Source organism: Bos mutus, chromosome 6 (assembly GCF_027580195.1).
Source record: "Bos mutus isolate GX-2022 chromosome 6, NWIPB_WYAK_1.1, whole genome shotgun sequence".
NCBI classification, from domain to species: Eukaryota; Metazoa; Chordata; class Mammalia; order Artiodactyla; family Bovidae; genus Bos; species Bos mutus.
Window position 1 is genome coordinate 91,292,324 of NC_091622.1, and position 23,989 is coordinate 91,316,312.

The window sequence follows — 23,989 nt, forward strand, 5'->3', positions numbered from 1 at the left end:
CTGGTTAGTTCTAATTGAGGGGATCTGAAAGAGCATCTCTTGAAAGAGAAGGGATTTGAACCAGGCAGTAAAGGATGGGCAAGATGTTGGCAAAGGGTTGCAGGTTGTGTGCGGAGGCATTATAAGTTGGAGGAAACAGCTTCACAGTTAGCCATCACTGCCTGAGAGATCTGTTTGCTGCGCTGCTTCTGAAACACACATACACACAGCCTTCTGAGGGAAAATACCACTCCCATCCACACACTTTCTCTTAAGAAATATTTTCTCCCCAGTATAAACCACCACCACCCCCACACACATCCACACAGAATCTATAGAAGCAATCCTCCATAAGCCTCCAATAGCTGTTTTTCTCCCCTTGGAATGATGAACAGAGCTAATTTCCAGTGCTTATCCTACCTCTAAAAACACTTGAACAATCCATATATGTAGGTGCTCTGGTGGTCCAGTGGGTGGTTAAGACTCCATGCTTCCACTGCAGGGGGCCCGGTTTTGATCCCTGGTCCGGGAACTAAGAAAAAACATGGTCCATGTATGTAGCATGCCATTCCAGCTAGTTTGATAGGCTTCAGAGGCTCACTACATAGCAGGGCAAGCATTTTCATTTCTCTCCCCATGTTCTAAAGAAAATAGAAATGTTTAGGTGAAAACCAAATCCTCTTCTGTTGTTAATTCCTCGCTACATGTCATTATTCTCTTCTGGGGAAGTGGTTGGATGGTTCTGAATATTATTTTGCCTTCCCTTCCAAATATTTCTTAAACCTGATAAACTGGGAAATAGAGCTCAAACATAGGCAGTATAGAAGAATGATCCCAATTAAATCCCAATTCTTGGGTATTATTTGAAAAACTTTCTAGAGATAGCTAAACACACAACATTATTTATGTCCTCTTTAATATAGCGACTGCCATATTTAGAAAGTGGGGGATGTGATGGGGGGGAATGGAATATTTCAACGTGAAATACTGCTGCTTTGCTCCTGCAGATTCTGAACATAGTTTATCACCCCCAGATGGCAGTTTCGCCAAGACCTTGTTCTCAGCTTTCCCCCTGCATTCCCTTGCTCAGCAGTCTGACCATGCCTGCCCTGAGACCTATTCCCCGGCAAGGTCTGCCCCTTACATCTTCTTCATATATCCATTGTCTTCCTTGGTTGTAGAACTAGTTAAAAACAAAACTAGTCTCCACGTAATTATTGTGGTTATTATTTCAAGATACTATTATTTATTTGAATAAAGTCCAGGAACTTTTACCATTGTCATTAAGCTTTGGTGAAGGTGTTAAATAAGGATTTTTCTCGTCTCAGCTTGAGAGAACTCTGAGAAATTAAGTGACCCTGTAGAGACTAAACCGTCTGCCTGAGTTAAACCGAAAATATGGAGTCTGTTTCTGGTGCCAGCTCAGTCAATAGCCTCCCAAACAACTGCGGCTTGTTCCTGCCAGCCAGATGCTAATAGCACAGGATTTTGCAAGCTTTGGACCAGGATTCAGCTCCGTTTCAAAGGTCCATTAGTGAGGATAGTTTCTGCTTGCAAAACAAGGTCAGCGCAGAAATTGATTTCTCTGTTTATAAAATTTGGTCGTTCTTGGGTCTGAAATGATGGCTGCAGAAGGCTGCTGCCACTTATAGCCTAAGACCTGCTCAGACACTCAGCAGACCCAGGCCAGCCCCTTAGCCAGCTGTGGTCATCTCTGAACAAACCACCCCTTGTTCCCTCTCCTTTAATTCCTCTTAATTTGAAAAGTGTAATTGCAGAACAAATGAATATTAGTGATGCAGCTGAAGTGCCCATCAAATTCTTGGCTGCTTTCTGTTTTCTAAGACACTTTAGAAAACTTAACTGATTTAAATTAGGTAGGCCCTGCAAAGCAGCTGGAAAAAATTCAAACATTTTTGCCTTGGAGATGGAAATTTATACCCATTCAATGCATAGATCTAAAATATAGCAGAAGCTATAAAAAGAAATCTTTTGGAGAAGTGAGATTTCTGGTGGGGTATTTTTTTTCCCCCAGATGTTGAGGTAGAGTCTTCTCTGGTTCTCACTGTGTTTTCAAAGATCTTCATTTCTTGTATGTGACACGTTCACCATGTGAAGGTGTGACAAACATTTCATTGCTGAGGAAGTTTGCATGGAACCCCACAATGTTGGATAATAGTCTCGATTCTGTAGGATACAGCTTGCCAATCATTTTTAGTACTTCTCAACAAGTACCCATTCAAGCTTGGAGATAAGTAACAATCACATTCCACAAAATGTGAAATTGCAAATAGCTACTATTAACTAAATGTTCACGATGTGCTAGTCACTGTGTTTTATAAGCATAAAACTAATCCTACATCTATGCAAAGGAGGAAATACTATTGTTATTCCCATATTACAGATGAGGAAACTAAGGCATAGAAAAACTGAGGAATTTGCCCTACCTGGTGGAAGTGAGGTTTGACTCCCTACTGTCTTAACTCCAGAGGTTTTTAAGTCACTATACCGTGCTGCCTCCTGGTATAAAAAAAGACTGAGAGATGAGAGTTAAACATCTTATATCTGAAAACTCTAGCCAGTGAATTGATTTCATTTTAACATTTATCAATTACTACTACTTAAATAATATTTTTTAAAATTTCTAATTCATTTTAGCAGATACTTGATACTCCAAAGTAGATGAATATTGTCTTCATGTTTTATTGGTCGTAGAGATATTAGGATATCTTAATTCAGAACTCAAAGAGTGAGAATCAGAATTTGCTAGGATTTAAGTTTATAGTTTTAAGTGTAGTGTGCCTAATAAAGAATAAGAACTGGTGTACTTCTCAGTCAGTCAAACAAAGTTAGAGACCAAAAAAAAGACAGTTAATGAGTGGTATCACTCTGTATCCCCCATAGCCACTGCTTTTTCCTAAATTGTCATAGAAGTTTATACTGCTTACCAGTTTATAGAAAATCAAGTAGTCTTTGGCAGTGCATACTTACCCAATCAAAGCAAATATGTGCAGCAGGAATGAATCCTCCTTGGGTTTTCTACTAGGTTGGGAAGGAATTTCCCTTCAGTCCAAATGGTGTTTCCATTGACAGAAGATGTAAAAATTTCTCTCAGTTGTCTATTACTGGCTCTCAGTTCCTTTATTTTATGCATATCCTCATAAATATCAAGCTCATGCTGTAATTTAAAGGAAGTAATAGAATGGAAGTATGTATTTGAACATTACTAGCTTTGAGGGGACCTAGTGGCACCCCACTCCAGTACTCTTGCCTGGAAAATCCCATGGATGGAACAGCCTGGTAGGCTCCAGTCTGTGGGGTCGCTGGGAGTCGGGCACGACTGAGCAACTTCACTTTCACTTTTCACTTTCATGCATTGGAGAAGGAAATGGCAACCCACTCCAGTATTCTTGCCTGGAGAATCCCAGGGACGGCAGAGCCTGGTGGGCTGCTGTCTATGGGGTCGCACAGAGTCGGACACGACTGAAGTGACTTAGCAGCAGTAGCAGCAGCAGAGGCTTTTCCAGTTAACAACTGGTGAAGCTGAATATTCTTGTCAGTGAGGGAGTGGAGTGGAGAAAGACTTTAAAGAGACCATAAGAGTTTGGTTTTGTTTTGTTTTTCTCTCATTGAACAATGTGTACATTTTTTCCCCCTATATTGGAGTATAGTTGATTAACAGTGTTATGTTGATTTCATGTGTATAGCAAGGCAATTTGTCTTGGACCTATTCTTTTTCAAGTTCTCTTCCCATTTATTTCCCTGGATTTCCCTGATAGCTCAGCTGGTAAAGAATCCGCCTGAAATGCAGGAGACCAGGGTTCGATCCCTGGGTTGGGAAGATCCCCTAGAGGAGAGAACAACTACCCACTCCAGTGTTCTTGCCTGCAGAATTCTCTGGACAGAGAAGTCTGTCAGGCGAGGTCGAAAAGAGTTAGACACGACTGAGCAACTTTCACTTCACTTCCTATTTAGGTTATTACAGAATATTGAGCAGAATTTCCTGTACTGTGCAGTAGGTCCTTGCTTGTTATAAATGGGCTGTAAGGTTTTGTGAAGAGTAGGAATTCCTATTCCATCTAATGATACTTGAGCAAATCAGAGACGCATGGAATTCTTTTTTCTCAAAGCATTGATATTTTATTGCATCCAACTCAGCCACCTCTCAACTTAAGGTTCTAAAGATCACCCTTAGGCTTTGAGGAAATCATGGTTTGAATCCCAGCTCCTTGCTGCTGCAGTTTCCACCCTGCTCCCCATTGTTATAGATTAAATTACAGGAGAAATGTCAGGTGCCTGACATGACTCCAGGCACTTCACTTGAGGATCATAAGGAACTTGGCAGAGTATCCAACACACAGTCAATGCCCAGTAAGGGGAAGCTGTGGTTATTAATAATATTCAGGTTTGTTTCTTCTTTGGGCTTGCTCCCACCCACCTCTGGCTCTTCTTGCTTTTTAGTACTTCTATCACTGATTGGGGGGAAGGAGCAGGAAAGAAAAAGAGAAAGGGGATGAAAAGCAATTAGCCCTTTGGACAGAATAAAGGGGGAAATGCTAAAATTAAGTTTATGGATTACCTGTGGATTTAATTTTCTTGTTTTCTACCTGACTCCTGTTATCATAAATAATTGAGAGTTTTATCAAGAGCAACATCATTGTCTTCATCAGGAACCTGTACGTATGACCTGATTTTACACTATCAAAAACTGACCTATAACCCACCAGAAACCATTATATACCCATATTAAAAACAGAAACAAATGACTACCCTTGAAGTGTCCCCAGAGTTACTGATATGACATGTGGATGAGATGTTTTTCCCAGAAAGAATGTATATCAACCTGATTACAAGCCAGATTCCTATCTGATTCTTGGGATTTTGCTAAATGTAGTAAACTCTCCTTTTCTTGTCATCTCCCGTATTTCCCTGTTGCTATTTCGAAAGTTTTGCCCTTTGAATTAATTTTCATCTTTATACTTCAAATATAGCAGTTGTTTCTGAACTCTGAAGGTAATTGTTATCAGACTTCTCTTGTTTAGAAAATGTCTTGGTTAAGAGAGGCACCCAGTGAGATAGACTGAGGTTCTACCACTTGTGACCTTGGAAAAGTTAACCTCTTGGGTGTGTGTCCTCATCAATGCAGTGGGGTTAATAGTACTTCCTGAGGCTTTGAGGATAAAATGGGTTAGTATGTAACAATGCCGCCATGAGCCTGACAATAAAGAGTGGACCACCAATAAATGTTCATCTCCTTTACACCTCCACCCCCTTGGTAAATTTCAACACCGTTTGTTGGTACTAACACTGTGCCTCTCTTCTGTTTTAAGGATGTGCTTTTGGGGGAAAACAATAGCTTTGGTCTCATGAAGGATCCGTGTTATTTGACTGGCCCAGGTTCCAGGTATGTGTCTATAGTTATGATGCTCTTTGCCTCATGAATGCTGCTGGAGTTAAATGCTTCTGTTCATCTCTACTAGAAATTGAATTAAGATGTTATGATGTTTCATGGTGTCTTGTGCTGCCTTTTTCAGTTTGTCTAGGCTATGGGAAACCTTTTTATCCACAGATGACTTTGTCTAAGAATGATACTATTCAAAATAGGTTTTGAACATGTGCTGTTGAGGCGGTGGTTGACTTCTCGAGTGTTTACATCAGAATGGTTGATGATTGTGCTCTTCTCCGGCATGTCCTCTGACTTTCTCACGTGGGTCCTCTCTGGTGTGGCTGATCTCTTCTGGCTGTGACCCACAGGATCAGGTCTCTGAATAAGCACAAGCATTCATGAACAGCTTCACGTAAGACCAATCATTGTAGGCACTTAGAAGACAGCAAGAAAGTCTTTTTTTTTTTTTTTTTATTGCCTTCGAAATCATTTCTCCTTAGAAAAATATTATGGATAATTTTTAGAAGTAGGATCTTTGGACTATTCACTTGGAGCTTAACGAGTAGGAATTTCCAAAGAGGATTTCCTCTGAACCACGTGTCTGTATGTAGTTTTAATGCAGCGTTGTAGGACTGTCTACTGTAATCTGGTTATTACTGATGGTCATATAGTTAATCTCGCTTTTTTTTTTTAGGCCGGTTCTTTAATATTTATTATGTTTCACTCAGTCATTGTTTCTCTGTTTTTCTGTATTCATCTTCTCCATAATTCAGCCTAGTAACTGCCAGCATGGTCAGGAAGTAAGTATTAAGTTACCTCCTTCGCTGCCAAGGGCAGCCTTGTATAGCTGCTTTTGCTCCTGTAGCTCTTCTCAAAGTGAAGCAAGGAGTCAAGGTGAGGCTAAGGACGTTAGTTTGGGTACCTTAATTCAAAGCTAGAAAGAAGAGAAGGTTGACTAGAACTAGAGCTCTGCCAAAAGAGCACTATTCTAAAGTCTAAGGTGAAACTAAAGTCAAAAAAAACAAAAAATCAAATTGCTCAATTACACAAAGGACTTGAATAGACATTCCTCCAAATAGCCAACGGGCACATGAAAAGATACTGCACATCACTAATCCACAGAGAAATGCAAGTCAAAAGCACTCTCATGAGGATGACTACAATCAAAAACACCTAACAAGTGTTGGGGAAGATGTGGAGAAATTGGAACCCCTGTGCACCATTGGTAGGATTACAAAGTGGTGTAACTGCCATAGGAAACACTACGGAGGTTCCTTGAAAAATTAAAAATCTGTCATGACCAAGCAACCCCACCTCTGAGTATAAACCCAAAGAACTGAAAGCAGTGTTTTGAAGGGAGATTTTTATACCCGTCTTCGCTGCAACACTACTCATGATAGCAGAGAGGGGGAAGCAACTGAGTTGTCCACAGGTGGTTGAGTGGATAAACAGAATGAGGTGTGTGCACACACTGGGATATTGTTCAGCCTTTAAAAGGAAGGAAATGCTGTCACAGTCTGCAACACGGATGAACCTTGAGGACGTTATGCTAAGTGAAATAAGCCAGTCAGAAATGCTTTACGGTTCCGTTTGTATGAGGTACCTAAAGTAGTCAGATTTGTAGAAAAGCAGAGTGGCAGTTACAAGGGCTGGAGGAGTGGGGAAAAGAGTTGTTGCTTGCTAGTTACCTAGCTTCAGATTCGCAAGATGAAAATGTTCTGGAGGTCTGTTTTGCAACAATATGGATATACTTAACTGAACATTTTAAAATGAATTTAAAGTAGTAAATTTTATGTTATAGGATTTTTTTAACCATATTTTAAAAAATGCTATGAGGAAGAAAATGAGACTAATCAAACTTCGTTCTCTCACCCTCGATTATAAAAGAGACTGAAACAAAATCTTTATGACACTAGTTTTTATTCTTGGAAAACAATCCCCAGGAAGAAGTATTCTCAATCAAACTAAGCATTTAACTAAACTACTATCTTCAAAAATATACAGTTTAAGTGTAGTTTCTATAAAAGAATATTAAGTATAAACTAAAAACATTATTTCAAGGTTTATTTTGGCTGGATCTTTAAAAGATACACATTATTTTATTGTGTGTTTTAGTGACGTCTCCCCTAAAGCAATATGAAATTACAACATGAATTAGTCCTTAAAACATCAGATTCCAGTTATTCCATGTCCTATTAGAGGATGCTAAGTTCAGAAATATTTCATGCCCTACCATCTAAATAGCAGCGGGCAAAAGAGACATTGTTCAAAAGACATTTATTGAGAAGGTACTTTGTGCCTGGATCTGGGGGTCCCAAAGTGAATAAGACATGGGAGTAGAGAGCACCCTCAGCGAATCTCCCACCCCTGCGTTTCTCGTGGACCCATTTGGGAACCCGCCAAGAAGGACAGAATAGCCACTCTTGGATACTGAGAGGTTCCTGATAAAGAAGCTGCCTATAAATGAAAAGATCTGTGGTGGGAGGGAGGGTTTGCATCTAAGCGGAAGATGGGTACCTTACTACATTTTATATTAAAGAGAAAATAACAGCAGAAGAGCTAGTTGGGTTCTTTGTGGTCTTTTCCTTCTTTATGCTGCTTGACTCTCATCTGGCCTTAGATGATTTTGTGGCCAGGACTGTGCTGACTGACTGGGGACCGAACCACAGCCCCCTTGGGATGCGGGTCTGTGAAATGAAGAGTACCATCTGCTCTCCAGATTCACTTGCACACTAGTCAGGGAGCTACAGATGTGGGGTTTACGAACTATGGATGTTTGCTGGAGACTTTTTAATCCTCACATTAACTCTTGCATGGCGGGCAGGCAGGGCTGCAGACGTGTTTTCTTTGTATTGTTCTCCTTTTTTTCCTTTCAAACACAATAACAAAAGTACTGGAAATTGTTGGGTTTTTCCTTGGAGCCTAGAGGACAGCTGTTTAAACCACCATGCTCTCTGTTTGCTCATTATTGTCGGTCTCTTTCTCCAGAGGTAACTGCTTATTAGCTCCTTAGGTGAGACACTTCTTTCTTTCTTTCCATTTGGAGAAATGAAAACACTGGGAATCCAAGAGAAAGTTGTAAATAAAACCTGCGGAATCAGCAGCCCATGCAAATACTTTCCAAACAGACCACCCCCATGGGGGCTCACTGGCAAGAGAATGAGGGAGCATTCTTTCCCCCAGAAGTCAGGAGCTGGTTCCCAAACTTGGTCTAAAAGGACCAGAAGAAATGTCCTGAAGCCTGTCCTCAAATGCTGCCTTGCATGGAGGAAGGGGGATGAGAGAGAATTAATAAAAAGAAATGCCCTGTGACATTTTCCTGCAGGAGTTTATGCCTGTCCCGCCGTTGAATTGCAATTTTCAGGTTCTTTGAGCAGCCAGGGGGAAGCAGTGTGCAGTTTCTCTGGGGTCCTTCTCCCCGTCAGAGGCTTTTCCAGTCTGTGGAATGCACCTTGGGCTCAGCGTTTGCCCCTTTTCATCAGCACTAACCCACATGTCTGTATCCTGTTCCAGGCCATTCAGCTGTTCCAGCCGTGAAGAGATGCCAGCGCTCAGGCACCACCCCAGCCCTCACTGGGGGGATTCGGGCTGCAAAGCAGGTAGTGGTGGTGCCTCTGTTCCCAGCGGGGGTCCGGGGCCGCTGGACCCTCCGAGACAGGCCAGCAGAACGCCTTGCCCTCTGCCATTGTCCTCGGGAGCTCATGGGCATCTTCCAGACGCCAGGGCTGCACCCCTGAGCTCGGTCTTGTCTGCCCCTGGCCCTTCGAGCTATTGCTCACAGGCTGCAGCCCAGCCCTCCACACCAGCCGGGACCCCCAGAAGCGGCAGTGGCCACAGCCTGGCCCAGCCTCCCAGCCCTGAGCGCAAGACGGAAGAGCTCGCAGGGATGCGGGCCTCCCCGCCCTGGATGAAGCGGACCTACATAGTCAGAGAGGAGAGCCTCCCCGAGGACCCCCCGAAGCACTACCCCAAGCCACAGGATGCCCCCAGCTCGAGCAGCACTTCTGACCCGGATACGCCTCTCGGGGCCCCAGGCATTCCGGGCAGGATTTCCCTCCGGATCTCCGAGTCGGCCTTGCTGGCTTCCCCGCCACCTCGCGAGGACTGCGAGGATGACGAGGTGTTTGTGAGGGACCCACGCCCCACCGCCACTTCCAGCCCCCGCTGCGATGAGCTGCTGCTGCCCCCTCCGCCGCCGCCCCCACCACCAACAACCAGCAAGGCATCCCTGGCCCAGGGCCTGGACCACTTCCCTCCGCCTCCTCCCGAAGCTATGTGCCCGGCCCAGTGGGAGGAGGGCTACCTGGAGCCCCGTGCCAGGTGAGATCGCAGCCCTCTGCCAGTGGAGAAGGGTCTGCCACCCTGGTAAGATTTCCACACTCCAGGCTGCCCTGAGCTGCCTCTGCTGGCCCCTGGAGAGCCATGTCAGTTTCACCAGATGACAGAACTGTTTCCTCTCTTGACCTGGGTAGTCCTTATGCAGGGCTTCCGCAATGGCTCTGCAGTGAAGAATCCACCTGCAGTGCAGGAGATGCAGGAGATGCGGGTTCCATCCCTGTGTGGGGAAGATTCCCTGGAGGAGGAAACGGCAACCCACTCCAGTATTCTTGCCTGAAAAATTCCATGGACAGAGGAGCCTGGCGGGCTACAGCCCACAGGGTCACAAAGTCAGACACAAGTAAGCACAGCAACAAGTCACTATGCTAGCAGCCCTTGGGCGCTGAGGAGTGAGACTAGTGGAAATGGAAACCAGAACCCAGGAGGCCAGGTTTAGTTCTGTGGGCATGGCAGCTTCAGAGAGTCCAAATCCTGATCAGTGAAGAAATAAGGCAAAAGGAAAGGGCATACAGAAGACAAAAATAATCACTCTTATTACTGAGAGAGCTGATCCTGGAGAATATGGCTTCTGTCTGAGTATAAGTGAGTCTCCTGACACTAGTCACAGGCTGTGCTAGACACACATACACACACACACACACACACAGCGAGCACGTGTGAGCATGCCAGAGCAAGTCTAGAGGCAGCCTTACTTTAAAAAAGAGGCTGGACTAGGAATGGGCTGTGGGCCGCTTCTCTTTGCAGAGTCACTCTGTATCCATAGAAAGGAATGAAGAGGAAGGCTGAAGGTCAGTAGTGTTTAGGGAAAACCTCTTCTTGGAAGCCAGAAGAATGGGGAAGGAGCATTTCCCAACACATACCTCCCTAGGACAACACTGAAGATACATCAGCACCTTTGTGGTAACTTCCTCTAAACACCACTATTATGTGATAAAGTGAACATTATCCTCGGTTCACTTTCATAAAGCTCTGGAATCTGAGAGCAACATTCACCAAAACTGAACTCCTATTCAGTCTATCCCCCTTAAAAACGTCACATCCCCCTTGAAAGTCACACACCCCGCCTTAAAAGCCTCTCTGTGACCCTTTTGAACCTGCTGTTTGTGGGGATAACAACCTCAGAATCTCCTTATGTGTTGAAAGGTGCACCCCTGTGCCAGTGTCTCTGTCTTCTTTCACCCTCTGCTGACTCTTCCGTCACCCCTCTCTTTTTTTGAATATCCCTGACAGCTCCAGCAAACTTGCCAAGGTGACAGTTGCCAAGGAAAGGTCCATGGCCGGTGCAGCCCATCCGGTTGATAATCAGCTGCTGGGTTCCAGATCGCAAACTTCAGGCAAGAGTTTCGAGGCCAAGGAGACCAACCCGCCCTCCACCACGGGTGCTCTGCCCCAGCCTGCTGGGTCTCTAAACAAGCAGCCAAGCCCAGGACAGCCACCTCCCATGCAGACCCACAGCCTCATCCACGAGCCAGCCATTGGGACTGCAGGTTTAGAAAAGAATGTCAGTTCTGGTCCTCAGAAGACCTCAGAAGACATCAGGACAGAGACGCTAGCCAAGGAAATTATCCACCAAGACAAATCTCTGGCAGACATTTTGGACCCAGACTCCAGAATGAAGACAACTATGGACCTGATGGAAGGTTTGTTTCCTCGAGATGTTAATTTGCTGAAGGAAAACAGCGTAAAGAAGAAGGCCGTGCAGAAAACCATCAGCTTCCCAGGATGTGAGACCAAGAGGTAAGTCCCTGGCAATGTCCCCAAACAGACTTCAAATTAAAGTGCTTCCGAGGGGGTGATGATCCGGTGAGAGGATCATGAGCAGTTTGTATTTTTCCTTCTTTTGATTTCTCCTGGGTTACTGCAGTATTTTCTTGCATGTTTGATTTCCTTGAAGCTACTATGGGAGAGATTAGAGTGTTTTTTTATTTTCTTACAAGTTTTCAATGAAAACTATATGAATCAACAGGCTGGAACTCCACAGTTGGTGGCTTCAAGACCACCAACAAATAAAATCAGAGAGCATTTCATCTAAATTTGGGCTTGCATTTTAGAAATTTCCAACTGATCCTAACTGAATTATGGGAACACTGTGTTTTGAGTTGTGGGGGAGGGGAGAAAGGGAAGATCTACGTGGTGTTTCCAGGCTGTCCGCTATGTTATCAGAAGCTCTGATCACTTTATCCAAGCCTTAAACGGTAACCTTGTCCAGCCTCCTCTTTCAGTCTCTTACAGAGACTAACAGGAAGTGACTTATCCAGGGCCATGTGTTTAGCAAACACTTCTTAAGCACCCACAATGTGCAGGGCAGTCCACTGGGTCCCCTGTGGACCCACAGTTGAATTTTTATGGATGTGTCAGTCGGTTCACCATGGGTGGTTGTCTTCCAGACACTCGCAATAGGAAGACCAGAGTAGTTGACATATACATTCTTAGAAAAGCATTTCCTGGCATTATCTCTGAGAACAAAAGTTTAGAAGTGAAATCCTCACGTGGCTTTGGCAGCATGGAAAGCTTCCTGAGGGATTTCAGAAGGATGATGTGCGCCATCTTCTGGTTAAAGTGAGCATAGTCCTGTTGTATGTGAGACTGCAGATAGCCACTGTGGGCTTCAGGTAATCAGATAAGATGCCCAAGAAGCCCATTTGTAAGGCAGTGAATATGTGGGGAGGCAGGGCATATCAGAAGAACTTTTTACCATGTTTGGTTTTTTTCCCCCACCCCCACTAACTGGATTAATGTAACTATATTTTTTAGAGGAATAACCTCACCAGTTGGGAAATTAGTGAAAACAGTCTTCTGGTGGTTCTGGATTCCATAGTAAAATGGTGGTTTAGATGTTAAATAATGTCACAAGATTATGTCCGAGAAAACTAATTATGCCTACAGAGTCCTTTATTCAGTGAGTTGGGTCTTACCTACTGACTCACTGGAAAAGACCCTGATTCTGGGAAAGATTGAAGGCAGGAGGAGAAGGGGACAACAGATGATGAGATGGTTGGATGGCATATAAGTTTGAGCAAGCTCTGGAAGTTGGTGATGGACAGGGAAGCCTGGCATGCTGCAGTCCATGGGGTTGCAAAGAGTCAGACACAACTGAGCAACTGAACTGAACTGAGAGTCTTACCTATAGAGTGTGAGAGACAGCTTGATTATAGTAAAACGAAGACCGTAGTTATCAGGTCCACAATTTCTAGATTGTCCTCCATCCTCGAAAACCCCCCTGCTGTGTAAGCAGTGAGTAGGTTTTACTTTTTGTATGTGTTCATTGTTGACCAGCAAGCTCCAGGTTTCTCAGGCTTACCTAGAGCCTCAAGCGTTCATGAAAAAGGAAAACTGGTAAATGTCCAAGCAACAATTACAGTAGGCATCAGACACATTATGGAAACCAAGGAGGAGGAGGAAATAATTAACCTAAAACCTGAGGTTGGTGTAGCACCTTGAAAACACTGTCCTGTTGACTAAGTCTTGGCTCCCTGTTGTCTCTCTGTGAAACAGGAAGTTAGTGTCATTCTGGTATTTATCACAAGAGGAGAAACATGCAGAAAGGTTAAACGTCCACAGTCCACTCCCCATCGTAATGTGGCCCTTAGTGGTCTTCCATCCCAAGTACTCTGGCTTCAAGAGCCCCACACATCGTGATCAGTCAATCGTAAATATTTATTAGGTCATCCTAACCCCTGGGAAGATATCACCCAGAACTTTTTTTTACATGTTTCCAAATGGACAGACGTGTGGTGAAATGAAGCTGCATGTGGCTGTACTCTTATTCTCTCTGACCCAGGAGTGACGACAAGGAAGCAGTGGGCGTGTTGGTCAACTGTCCTGCCTACTACAGCGTCTCTGCTCCCAAGGCTGAGCTTCTCAACAAAATCAAAGCTATGCCAGAAGAGGTGAACGAGGAAGAGGAGCAGGCAGACATCAACGAAAAGAAGGTAAAGAAAGAATGGGGGACTTTGTTCTGCTCCCCCAGAAAGGTAGTTCTTGCAGGCTTACTGGTGCCTTACAGTAGCGGCGGGTGGGGGCCGGGGGGAGGCCTGTGACATCACCAGCCTCATGGAGCCATCAGAGATTCTCCACGTGCAAGGCGCTTGGAGCAGTTGCCTCACAGCTGTCCTGTCATTGTCCTTTTTACAAATGGCAAAAGTGAAGGGTAGAGGGATTAAGGTGGATTTCCTACAAGTCACACAGCTAGGACTAGAACCCAGGTAGGTCCCCTGCTTCCTGGTTCAACACGGGGATCCCGACACTGTTCTCAGCAGTTGACCAACCAATGCCAGTGGTCTATGTCATTTTCATTTCGTGTTTCATGGTCAAAAGGAAACTAGGAAGTCTAGAAACTTTAAGGAAAAAGAGACTGATTATCAAAAGATACTTCGAGAAAAGGAAGTATTATTCTTTAGATCCCCTCCCCTGTACCACAGGGAAAAGCTTGAAAGCACAGTGTTAGAATTGAGTTGTTAGCATTTGCTGCTCCTACAGAAATTTTAAATGTAAAGCACTTTCAGAATGACCGTGATGCTGGTGTCTTCCCACATGCCCTGGAGATCTCAGCCCAGCTGTGCCCGGCTGCTTTCCCCACAGCCCCAGAGGGGCTGCCTGCCTCTGTGCTTATAGCTCTTCATACGTCTCAGGCCAGTCTGCTGAAAAGGGCTCTTTGTTGAAAAACTCGCCTCGTGCTGAGCCAGGAATGTAAGTGCTTCTCAGTGGTGCCAGTTCCAGGAAAGCTTCTCATGTGATTCTGTTTCATTTATTCCATAGTATGTGTCCTAAGCTCTCTTGTTTATGTGTTGGAATGAGACCAGAGGATATAGACCGTGGGAGCAAGGAGCAATGGGGCAGGAGGATTTAGGGGTTTTAGAAACACCTCCGTCAGTGACATTCTCTCTTCTACTGACTCACAGCGCATGGCTAACATGCTGACACGATGCAGCTGCTGTGGTAACACAGGTTCTCCTAGCCCAAGGCCTCCCTACGTCCACGCCATAGCCTGTCTCCTGGCCCCCATTCAATGGGATTGGAGGAAGAAACCACCTTGCTATAGTCTGTCTATATTTATCCCAAAGAGGGGGCGCTATAGAAACTCTTATAAATATCAAGTTGCCATAACATCTTTAACCGAATATCTTACAGTTGTTTTGTTTTTTGCGTGTAGACATACCCTGCCCTACAGTAGCAGTGTGGCAAATTATCTGTTGCTTTTTCCTCCCCATCTTAAGTTTTATTTTTTTCACTGCTTTTTCATCACTTTACCATCACCCTCTCACTCTAAGGATTATGTGACAAGAAGTATTTTTAGACTGAGAACTGAAGGACCAGGGGATTAATCCTCACAGGAAATGACGTTAGGTACTATTTGTCGAGCAAGTCTTAGTCCCAGATGTGGGCTGTGTTTTTTTTACTTAGTGCTTTATTACCTTCTTTATTTACACAAAACTGCTTTGATGCCTGTGTTGTCACATTTTAGGCTGAATTAATTAGAGTGAGTCAGGAGAGAAAGAGAAGGGGGGCATTCAAGACAAAGGGTATAGCCCGGGAGAAGAGGCAGAGGTGTGAAAAAGCATTGGGAGCTAGTATGTATTGAAGGGAGATACTTCCAGGAGGCTTGATACTATGATTAAATCAGAATTTACCAAATTTAGAGGCTAACCAAGAAAGGCCATGAATGGCAGGAAGGAGATGAAAGGGGGAGGATTCATGGGGGCAGGAGGTCATGGAGGTCACATGGGGCTTTGTCTGAAATGCTAAAATTTGGATTTTATCATGTGACAGTGGAGAACCTTATGAGATTGTTTTAATAAACTGCAGGTTTATTAATGTGTAATAGAATGTGTGTGTGTGACTTGCATTTATATATCTGGTCAGGAAACAGGAAATATGTAGGCTTTAGTTGATGTTGTTGAAGGCATTTATTAATAGATTCAGCATGAAGTTGAAATGCAGTTCTCTCCCTGGTGGCTCAGACGGTAAAGCGTCTACCTACAATGCGGGAGACCCGGGTTCAATCCCTGGGTCAGGAAGATCCTCTGGAGAAGGAAATGGCAACCCACTCCAGTACTCTTGCCTGGAAAATCCCATGGGTGGAGGAGCGTGGTAGGCCACAGTCCATGGGGTCTCAAAGAGTCGGACACAACTGAGCGACTTCACTTTCACTTGTCACTTTCCTGATATATAACAAGCTTTTCTAAGGATGGTTTTAAAACATGATGCTTGGTCAAGATTGTTTTAAGGCCGAGTATAGCCTTCCATCAAATTCTGCAAAGCAATAATATGCTCCCTAATGTTTAAAGTTAGTAATAACCTAACATGTATTTCTTGGCATGGAACTCACTGTCAATGGAAACTACGGTCCTGATTTATTAATATTTTAAAACTTAAAATTAGCATTTCGAATCCATTCTCCTTTAACATACTTTTTATTTATATATCCTGGATGATGAATTATAATATTGCTCAGACAGTAAAGAATCTGCCTGCAGTGCAGGAGACCTGGGTTCAATTCCTGGGTCAAGAAGATCCCCTGGAGAAGGAAATGGCAACCCACTCCAGTATTCTTGCTTGGGAAATCCCATGGACGGAGGAGCCTGGAGGGCTACCATCCATGGGGGTCACATAGAGTCAGACACAACTAGGCGACTAACATACTTTATAGAAGTATTACTTAAAATATAAAACACTCACTGTGTGAACTTCTGACAGACATAAAATCTAAAGACAGTTTAATACTTCTAACTGGCTAAACCCTGCCATATCTGTTAGACAAAGATCTGCTTAACCTGATCCCATGATTCTCTGTTCTGAAGGCCAGAAGACTTTGGCTTAGAGACTTGGTGGAATATTTCAAAAAGAATCTGTTGTTCCTTAGAACTGGCTTTCCCCAGGAGACCAGTAGTGACCCAGATGACTCTCAACTGCCTGTCTCTGTTGCTCTTGCTTCATTCTTGAAGTTCCAAGCTTCCCTCTGGTCTGTCTTCTTTCAGCCTGAAAAACTTCCTTTAATGTTTCTGTTTTTAAGCATTTTTCTGCTGGTGACAAATTCTTTTAGTTTTCCTTCATCTAAGAACGTCCATATTCTCCTGTCATTTCTAAAGAATTTTTATTTTACTGGATATGGGATTCTGGGTTGACTATTCTTTTCTTTCAGCACTGTAAAAATGTTGTCTCATTTCTTCTTGCTTCCATCGTTTCTGATGAGAAATGCACAGCCGTTGGATACTTGTTCGTTTTATATGGAATGTGTTGTTTTTATCTGACTGCTTTCAAATTTTTCTTTGATTTTTTCAGCAGTTTGGTTATGATGTGCGTGGGCCTAATTTTTTTCATTTGTCCTGTTGGGGTTTGCTAAGCTTCTTAATTGTATACTTATGTCTATCACTAAATTCAGGATGTTATTAGCTAGTATGTCTTCAATTTTTTTTTTTTTTTAACATGGTAATCTTTTCCTTTTCTCCTTTTGGGACTCAGTGACACAAATATTAGACCTTTTGATATGGCCCTGCAAGTCTGAAACTATTTGTTCATGTTTTTGATGTTTTCTGTCCATTCGTTCAAATTGGATTATTTCTATTGATCTGTCTTCAATTTCACTGACTTTCCTGCATTCTGCCAGTGATTTTTTTTTTTTTTAATTTCAAATATTCCAGTTTTCAGTTGTAAAATTTCCATTCAGTTACTGTTTTGTAGTTTCTGGCTGTTCATTTCTGGAGTGTTTACTTCTACCATGGAGCATAGTTACAAAAGTTTTTTAAAGGCTTCGATAGTCCCAGTGTTCGTTTATCTCAGGGTTAGCACCTGTTGGTGGTCTTCCCCTGAGAGCTGCTCACATTTTACTGGTTCTTTTCATATGGGGTAATATGGTATTTGAATGTTTGAGTATTATGTTGTGAGACTCTGGGTTCTGTGAAAATCCTCTGGAGAATGTGGATTCATTGTTCTTTTTAGCAAGCAGTCAGCCTAGTGAGGTTCAGACTGCAAGTTCTGTCCCACTCCTGGGTGTTGGTCCCGGTGTCAGTTCAGTTTTCAGAACCTCTACTGTCTCCTGTGTGTCTGTCCCCCATGGGCACCTTTCAGGGCTGAGCTGGGGGCTCGGCTGAGTTGTTCTGTCACAGTTCAGTCCTGAAAGCCTCAGCTGTGCTGCTTTGGGTCTGTCCCACACGTACAGCTTCTGGGTGAGCCAGGACCTAGGCAGTTCCGACCCAGAGTTAGGGGGTCTCCCTTTCCTGCTCTCTCCTGTCCAGTATTCCCATGCCTCCTTCCATCCCCCTCCAGCCTCTGGCTCCCAGAGGCCCCTTTTCCTGCACCTCTGGCTAGAAATAGAAAGACAAGTTCTCACAACATCACAGCAGCCTGCATGGCTGTACTGTCTACATGGGACTCCCCTCAGTAAGAGAAAGAAATAGTGGGGAGACCCCCTTACAGTTTCAGCCCATGGGGTCATTTTCCCAGTTCCTCTAGACAGAAAGAAGGGTTTTCTCTTGGAGTTTTAAGTGCTCACGCCTTGTGGCTGTGCAGGGAGAGTCGCCTCAGGGAACGGAGCTGGGAAAGGGAGGAAAAAATGAGAAGGAAGGGGAAGAACAGGATTTCTGCCACAAGCTTTATCCCACAGAAGGCGGGGCTTCTTTTAGCCGTTTTGCTCCCATACCATCTCTGCTGTTCAGTGTTGAGGCTATTCACAGAGCAGAGCTAGAACATAAAAAGGGGGAGAAACCGGAAACTCACCCCCGTTTGGGTCATCCTTCAGGCTTGCTCCCTCCCCAGCGAGCTGCCAGTTAACCTTGCAGAGCCCTCTGCGGGGTCAGGGTGTTAGCTGTAAGAATGGGGGAGGGGGCCTGACATGGGCTTCTGACATCTGCCCACCATCAGCCCCCTCCCAGGGTTTATCATCAGGGAGAGAGATGTGGCAGATTTACATCCAGGAAAGTCTAGTAGCTACGTGTGGACTCAGACAGTAGGAAGAGAGGGTAGTTAGAAGGGTTACAGCTGCCCAGGAACGTGATGATACGGGTCAGAGAGGGAGGTGTAGGAGGAGCAGTGAGAAGCCGATGGATTTCAGTTTTCAAAAGAGGAAGTAAAAGTGGACGACCTGGTAGCAGATTAATATTACACATGGAGCACGGAAGAGAGGAAAGAGGGCTGACTCCAGAGTTCCTGGCTGAGGGGACTGTTGTAACAGAAATAGGAAAGCAGAGGGAGGGAGGAAGATGAGCTGCATTGAATTTTGAGGAATTTAATCATGTTTCTTGTATGTCAGAGATTCCTGTTACCAGAAACCAAGAGATCTCAGAACCAAGAGATCAAACTAGGTAAATATGACAGCGTTCTGGTCATAAGCCTTCCTGAGAGAAAACGAGAACCACTGTTGACAGCGTGCTGGAGAGTATCTGCCTTGGCAGTGGGTCCCCCCCGACCTTTCTGCTTTGTCAGGCCACCAACATGGGATGCAGACTTGCTCAGGACAGAAACCGCCCCTGACTTCTCTCTTGAGTGAAACGCAGCTAAAGAGAAGAGCCCATGCTGCTGCTTGGATCCTCAAGTTGAATGTCTTTAACTAGTCCCAGTTTTTACCAGCAGGAGCCTAAATTTCTCTGTCCTCAAACCCTAGCCATGGGCTGTGTCAGTTGCTCAGTCACGTCCGACTCTTTGCTGTCCCACGAACTGTAGCGTGCCAAGCTCCTCTGTCCATGGAATTCTTCAGGCAGGAATACTGGAGTGTGTAGCCATGCCCTCCTCCAGGGGATCTTCTCAGCTGAGGGATCGAACCCAGGTCTCCCACGTGGCAGATGGATTCTTTACCACTGAACCACCTGGGAAGCCCTAAGGTCCTGAATTACTCAGTTTAGATGAAGACAGGCCATTGGTCGAGGCTGACTGTGTGTGTAGTGACGTTATTGGCAACCCTGTCAGCACAAGTCCCCTGAGCAGAAGGCAAAACCGTGTTGGGGATGGGGAGTGGTTGGCTATCTTCCCCTAGGGTCATCTACCCAAGTGACTGGTATATGTTCTTCAAGGGGGTACCTAATTTTAACCATAGCACAAAAGAGGAACAACTTGAATGTGTAACACTTTTTATATTTTCCAAAGTGCTTGCTTCATCTTACCTGAGCCTCACAACATTCCTCTGAGCTGTTTTAACATAACAACAAAAAGCCTGAATCCTGCAGCTGGAGACCTGGGTCTAAGCCCAGTGCTGCCCCTTTCTGTCTGCCTGAGCTTGGGCAAGTGACAAAACTGATGTCCGCCTCACTTTACTCATCAGTAAAAGGGGGATAACAGCACACATCTCACTGGGTTGCTGTCGGTAGTAACTGAAAATAGGAAAATGCCTAAATGGTGCCTGGCACAGAGAAAGAGCTCTGTAACTAAACAGAATGGTTATTTTCAGGCAGACATTAGGATGCCCATGCTGTGGATGAGAAAAACAGATACAAAAAGTCGAGTGACTGGCCTGAGAATGAATTTCTGTCATAGCCAGATCTCCTGACTCCTGGTCCAGTGTCTGCATTGGTGCTGGAACCGTGAGGAGGTGGACCAGGCCCAGAAGGATTTCAGCCTGCAGATGGCAAGGTGGGAGGGACGGGCTGTTAAACTATGTTTCCAGCGAGAACCCTTGTTAACAGCAGCTTAGGCAGGTGAGTTAACAATTTATGCCAGATGAGAAGTGGTTATATGTCGATGATTTTGCAAATTAATTAGCTCCTGAGAGACTAGTAAGTTATTTTTAAAAAATCAAAACACCTCTCCCCTCTCTCCTCATTGAATTCCATGGGTATAAGTTGGTAGGTTTTTTTGAAAAGATGTGCCTGGCAGAGAAATGGCTATTGAATACAGCCAACTTTCCCTTGCTACCTTCAGTTATTCAAAGCCCTCTTTAACTACATTTTAAAATCCAAATCTCCACATGTTAAGGGCTTGGTAAAATGAAAAATTCAAATACCATCCAAATGTGCAACCTTTGGGTCAGGAGTGATTGGTGTGACTGCTCAGTGATGCTGGTATTAGCCGATCTGACTGGGCTCTGACGATCACATTACAGCCCCGCCAACAGCTTTCAGAAATCAAAATGCAGAATGTAGATGGTTCTTCCTGCAGAAGCCTCCCTGCATCACTTCTAGGCATTTTCTTCTCATTCTGTCCATCCTTGTCTCATGAAGCCCAGAGTTCACGTCAGCTCCTGTACAGGCAGACCTATGATTCTTCTGCTAACGTTGGTGTCTTTGAAAAACAAAACAGAGCAGGCGCCAAGCATTGCCTCTGCTGTCCCAAGAGTGTGCAGACAGCAGCTGCCTGCCTGAGACCTGCGAGCAGGCCCCAAGCACTGCCCCCCCCCCACCTCAGGAGTGTGCATGGGCCTGTGCATCTGCACAGCGCGTATCAAGGGGACAGCGGCCAGCACATGCTGGGGAAGGAGACAGCCAGCACCCAAACTAAAAGCAGCCCCTCGGTTCTGGGAAAGATGGCAGAGTAGAAGGACCTGAGCTCGCCTCCTCTCATGAAAACACCAAAATCACAACTAACTGCTGAGCAACCAGTGACCAAAAAGACTGGAGTCTACCAGAAGAGATATTTTTACATCGAAAGACAAAGAAGCCGCCTCAGTAAGACAGAAGGAGTGGGGGGGACACTTTCACAACATCATTAAACCCCATACCTGCCAGGTGGGTGACCCACAAACTGGAAAATAATTATGTCACAGACATTCTCCTGCAAGAGCGAGAGTCCCGAGCCCTACATCAGGCTCTCCAGACTGAGGGTCTGGTATTGGGAGGAGGAACCCCCAGTGGGGCTTGAGTTCAGGAGTTCCACAGGACTGGGGGAAACAGAGACACCACTCTTGGAGGGCACACACAAGGTTTCACGCACACTGGGTCAGTAACACCACAGTAGCCTGAACTGGACCTACCTATGAGTCCTGGAAGGTCTCCTGGAGAAGCAGGGGTCAGCTGTGGTTCACTGGGGAGCAAGGATACTGGTGGCAGAGGCCCCAGAGACTATTGATCAGTGTGAGCTCTCCTGGAGGTCTGCCATTTTGATATTACAACCTGGTCCCACCCAACAGCCTACAGACCAGTGCTGGAACACTCAGGCCAAACAACCCGCAGGAACACAGCCCCACCCATCAGCAGACAGGCTGAGCTCACAGCCACCTCTAAACACACCCCTTGATATAGCCCTGCCCACCAGAGGGGCAGACACGAGTCCCTCCCACCAAGAAGCCTACACAAGCCCCGGGACCAGCCTCGCCCACCAGGGAGCAGACACTAGCAGCAGGAGGAGCTGTGATTCTGCAGCCTAAGAGGTGGAGACCACAAACACAGAAAGCCAAAATGAGACGATAGAGAAATATGTTCCAGATGAAGGAACAAGATAAAAACCCACAACTAAGTGAAGTAGAGAGAGGCAACCTATCTGGAAACAAATTTAGAGTACCGATAGCAAAGATAATCCAAGATCTCCAGAAAAAGAATGGAGGCGCAAGTCAAGAGGATACCCGAGATGTTTAACAAAGAGTAGAAGATTTAAGGAACAAATAAACAGAGATGAACAGAGCAACAATACAAATAAACAGGAATGAAAAATACGCTTGAAGGAGTCAATTATTCTGTTGTTAAAAGAATGGATAAGTGAGCTGGAAGACGGAATGGTAGAAACTGCTGCCACGAAACAGAATAAACAGAAATGAGGACAGAAACTGACAGATATCAAAAACAAACTTACAGTTCCTAAAGGGGAAACGTGGGGGGAAAAGGATAAATTAGGAACTTGGGATTAACATATACACACTACTATAAAGTAGGTAACTAACAAGGATTTACTGTATAGCATGGGGAACACTACTGAGTATTCTGTGAAAACCTATATGAGAAAAGAATCTAAAAAATGAATATGTTTATGTGTAACTGAAACACTTTGCCGTACCCCTGAAACATAACATTATAAATCAACTAGACTCCAATAAAATTAAAGCTAAGAAACGAAATACAAAAGGCAGGGTCCGCAGAGGGAAGACTGAGCGGGCTAGATGCTGACCCCGGTGGCTGTTCAGCCTTCTTTGACCCATCCTTACCCACTGAACCCCGCTCACCTGGTGACTGCCACTGACCTGTCACCTTTAATTCAAGCCAGAACTTGGACATTTCAAGGACATCTGTGAACCCTACTTAAACTGAAGGAGCCTGAGAAAATTAGGGAGCCAAGTTCAGTAGAAGCTCCGAAGAAGAGTTCTCCCTCCTCTTCACCACTCACCTCGACACCTGAGGACAGACTTACTGGTTAATGCTCACTTGCCGATTAAAACTCAGCACACTGTCCGATTTCCTCCCCTCGTGCACTGCATAGATGGGCGAGTATCTCCTACAAGACCGCTGGGAAGGCTCAGGGAGATAATCTGTAGACTTCCTCACCATGTCTGGCTCATAGTAATTGCTCCACAAGTGGTTATCTGTGATTAATACTCAGCTCTGTAATCGCAGGCAAATCCCTGGTTCCTTTGACTCTCAGCTGCTCTGTTTGTTAAACAAGAATATATATTCTGCCTGCCTGTGGTATTGTTGTGAGGATCAAATGAGAACATGTCTTGAAAAGACTTTTAAAAGTGAGCAGTGAACAAACTAGCTGGGAAGGCAGTGTTGTGCACAGCACGACGTGACTGGACAATATTCCTAGGCAACGTGTGATTGTGCATAGCCTGTGAGGACTGAATAGGTTCTGAGAAGGGAAAGGAGACTGTGGTCTAAGGTTGGGGCCAGTCCATACAGAGCAGAGGAGGGCCTTCAGCTGAGCGTCAAAAAAAAAGGAGGATGCGACTAGAAGTGGATCTTGTCACCTCTGACCACTCTGGTGGCTAACTTTTGCTGTGTGTCTCTTCTCTCGTGACAGGCGGAGCTGATTGGAAGCCTCACCCACAAGCTCGAGACCCTCCAGGAAGCCAAGGGGAGCCTGCTGATGGACATCAAGCTCAATAACGCCCTGGGGGAGGAGGTAGAGGCCTGGATCAGTGAGCTCTGCAAGCCCAACGAGATCGACAAGTACAAGATGTTCATCGGGGACTTGGACAAGGTGGTGAACCTGCTCCTGTCCCTCTCGGGGCGCCTGGCCCGCGTGGAGAACGTGCTCAGCGGCCTTGGTGAAGACGCCAGTAACGAGGAAAGGGTAGGCGGCCTAGCAGCTCCCTTCAAGTCTCCTCCCTGCCTCCCCCAAGTCCCATGTACATAGAGAAGTATGGTGAGACAGGGGTCCTAGAGAAGACCACCATCTCCCTGGGGCAGGGAAGGGGGTCCGGCATACAGGTGA

The 23,989-nt window shown here is 45.1% G+C and overlaps 1 protein-coding gene across 6 annotated transcripts in view; it reads left to right on the top strand.

The window, feature by feature from the left end:
- The window catches only part of SHROOM3 (shroom family member 3), a 331,713-nt gene that overhangs the window by 301,945 nt on the left and 5,779 nt on the right, over positions 1-23,989 (top strand). For all 6 annotated transcript variants that reach the window (XM_005899153.3, XM_070372541.1, XM_070372539.1 and 3 more), the window contains 5 exons: positions 5,310-5,383; positions 8,879-9,685; positions 10,934-11,440; positions 13,485-13,635; positions 23,576-23,848. In XM_005899153.3, coding sequence (XP_005899215.2) covers positions 5,310-5,383; positions 8,879-9,685; positions 10,934-11,440; positions 13,485-13,635; positions 23,576-23,848 — 1,812 coding nt within the window. The remainder of the gene's footprint in view (positions 1-5,309; positions 5,384-8,878; positions 9,686-10,933; positions 11,441-13,484; positions 13,636-23,575; positions 23,849-23,989) is intronic.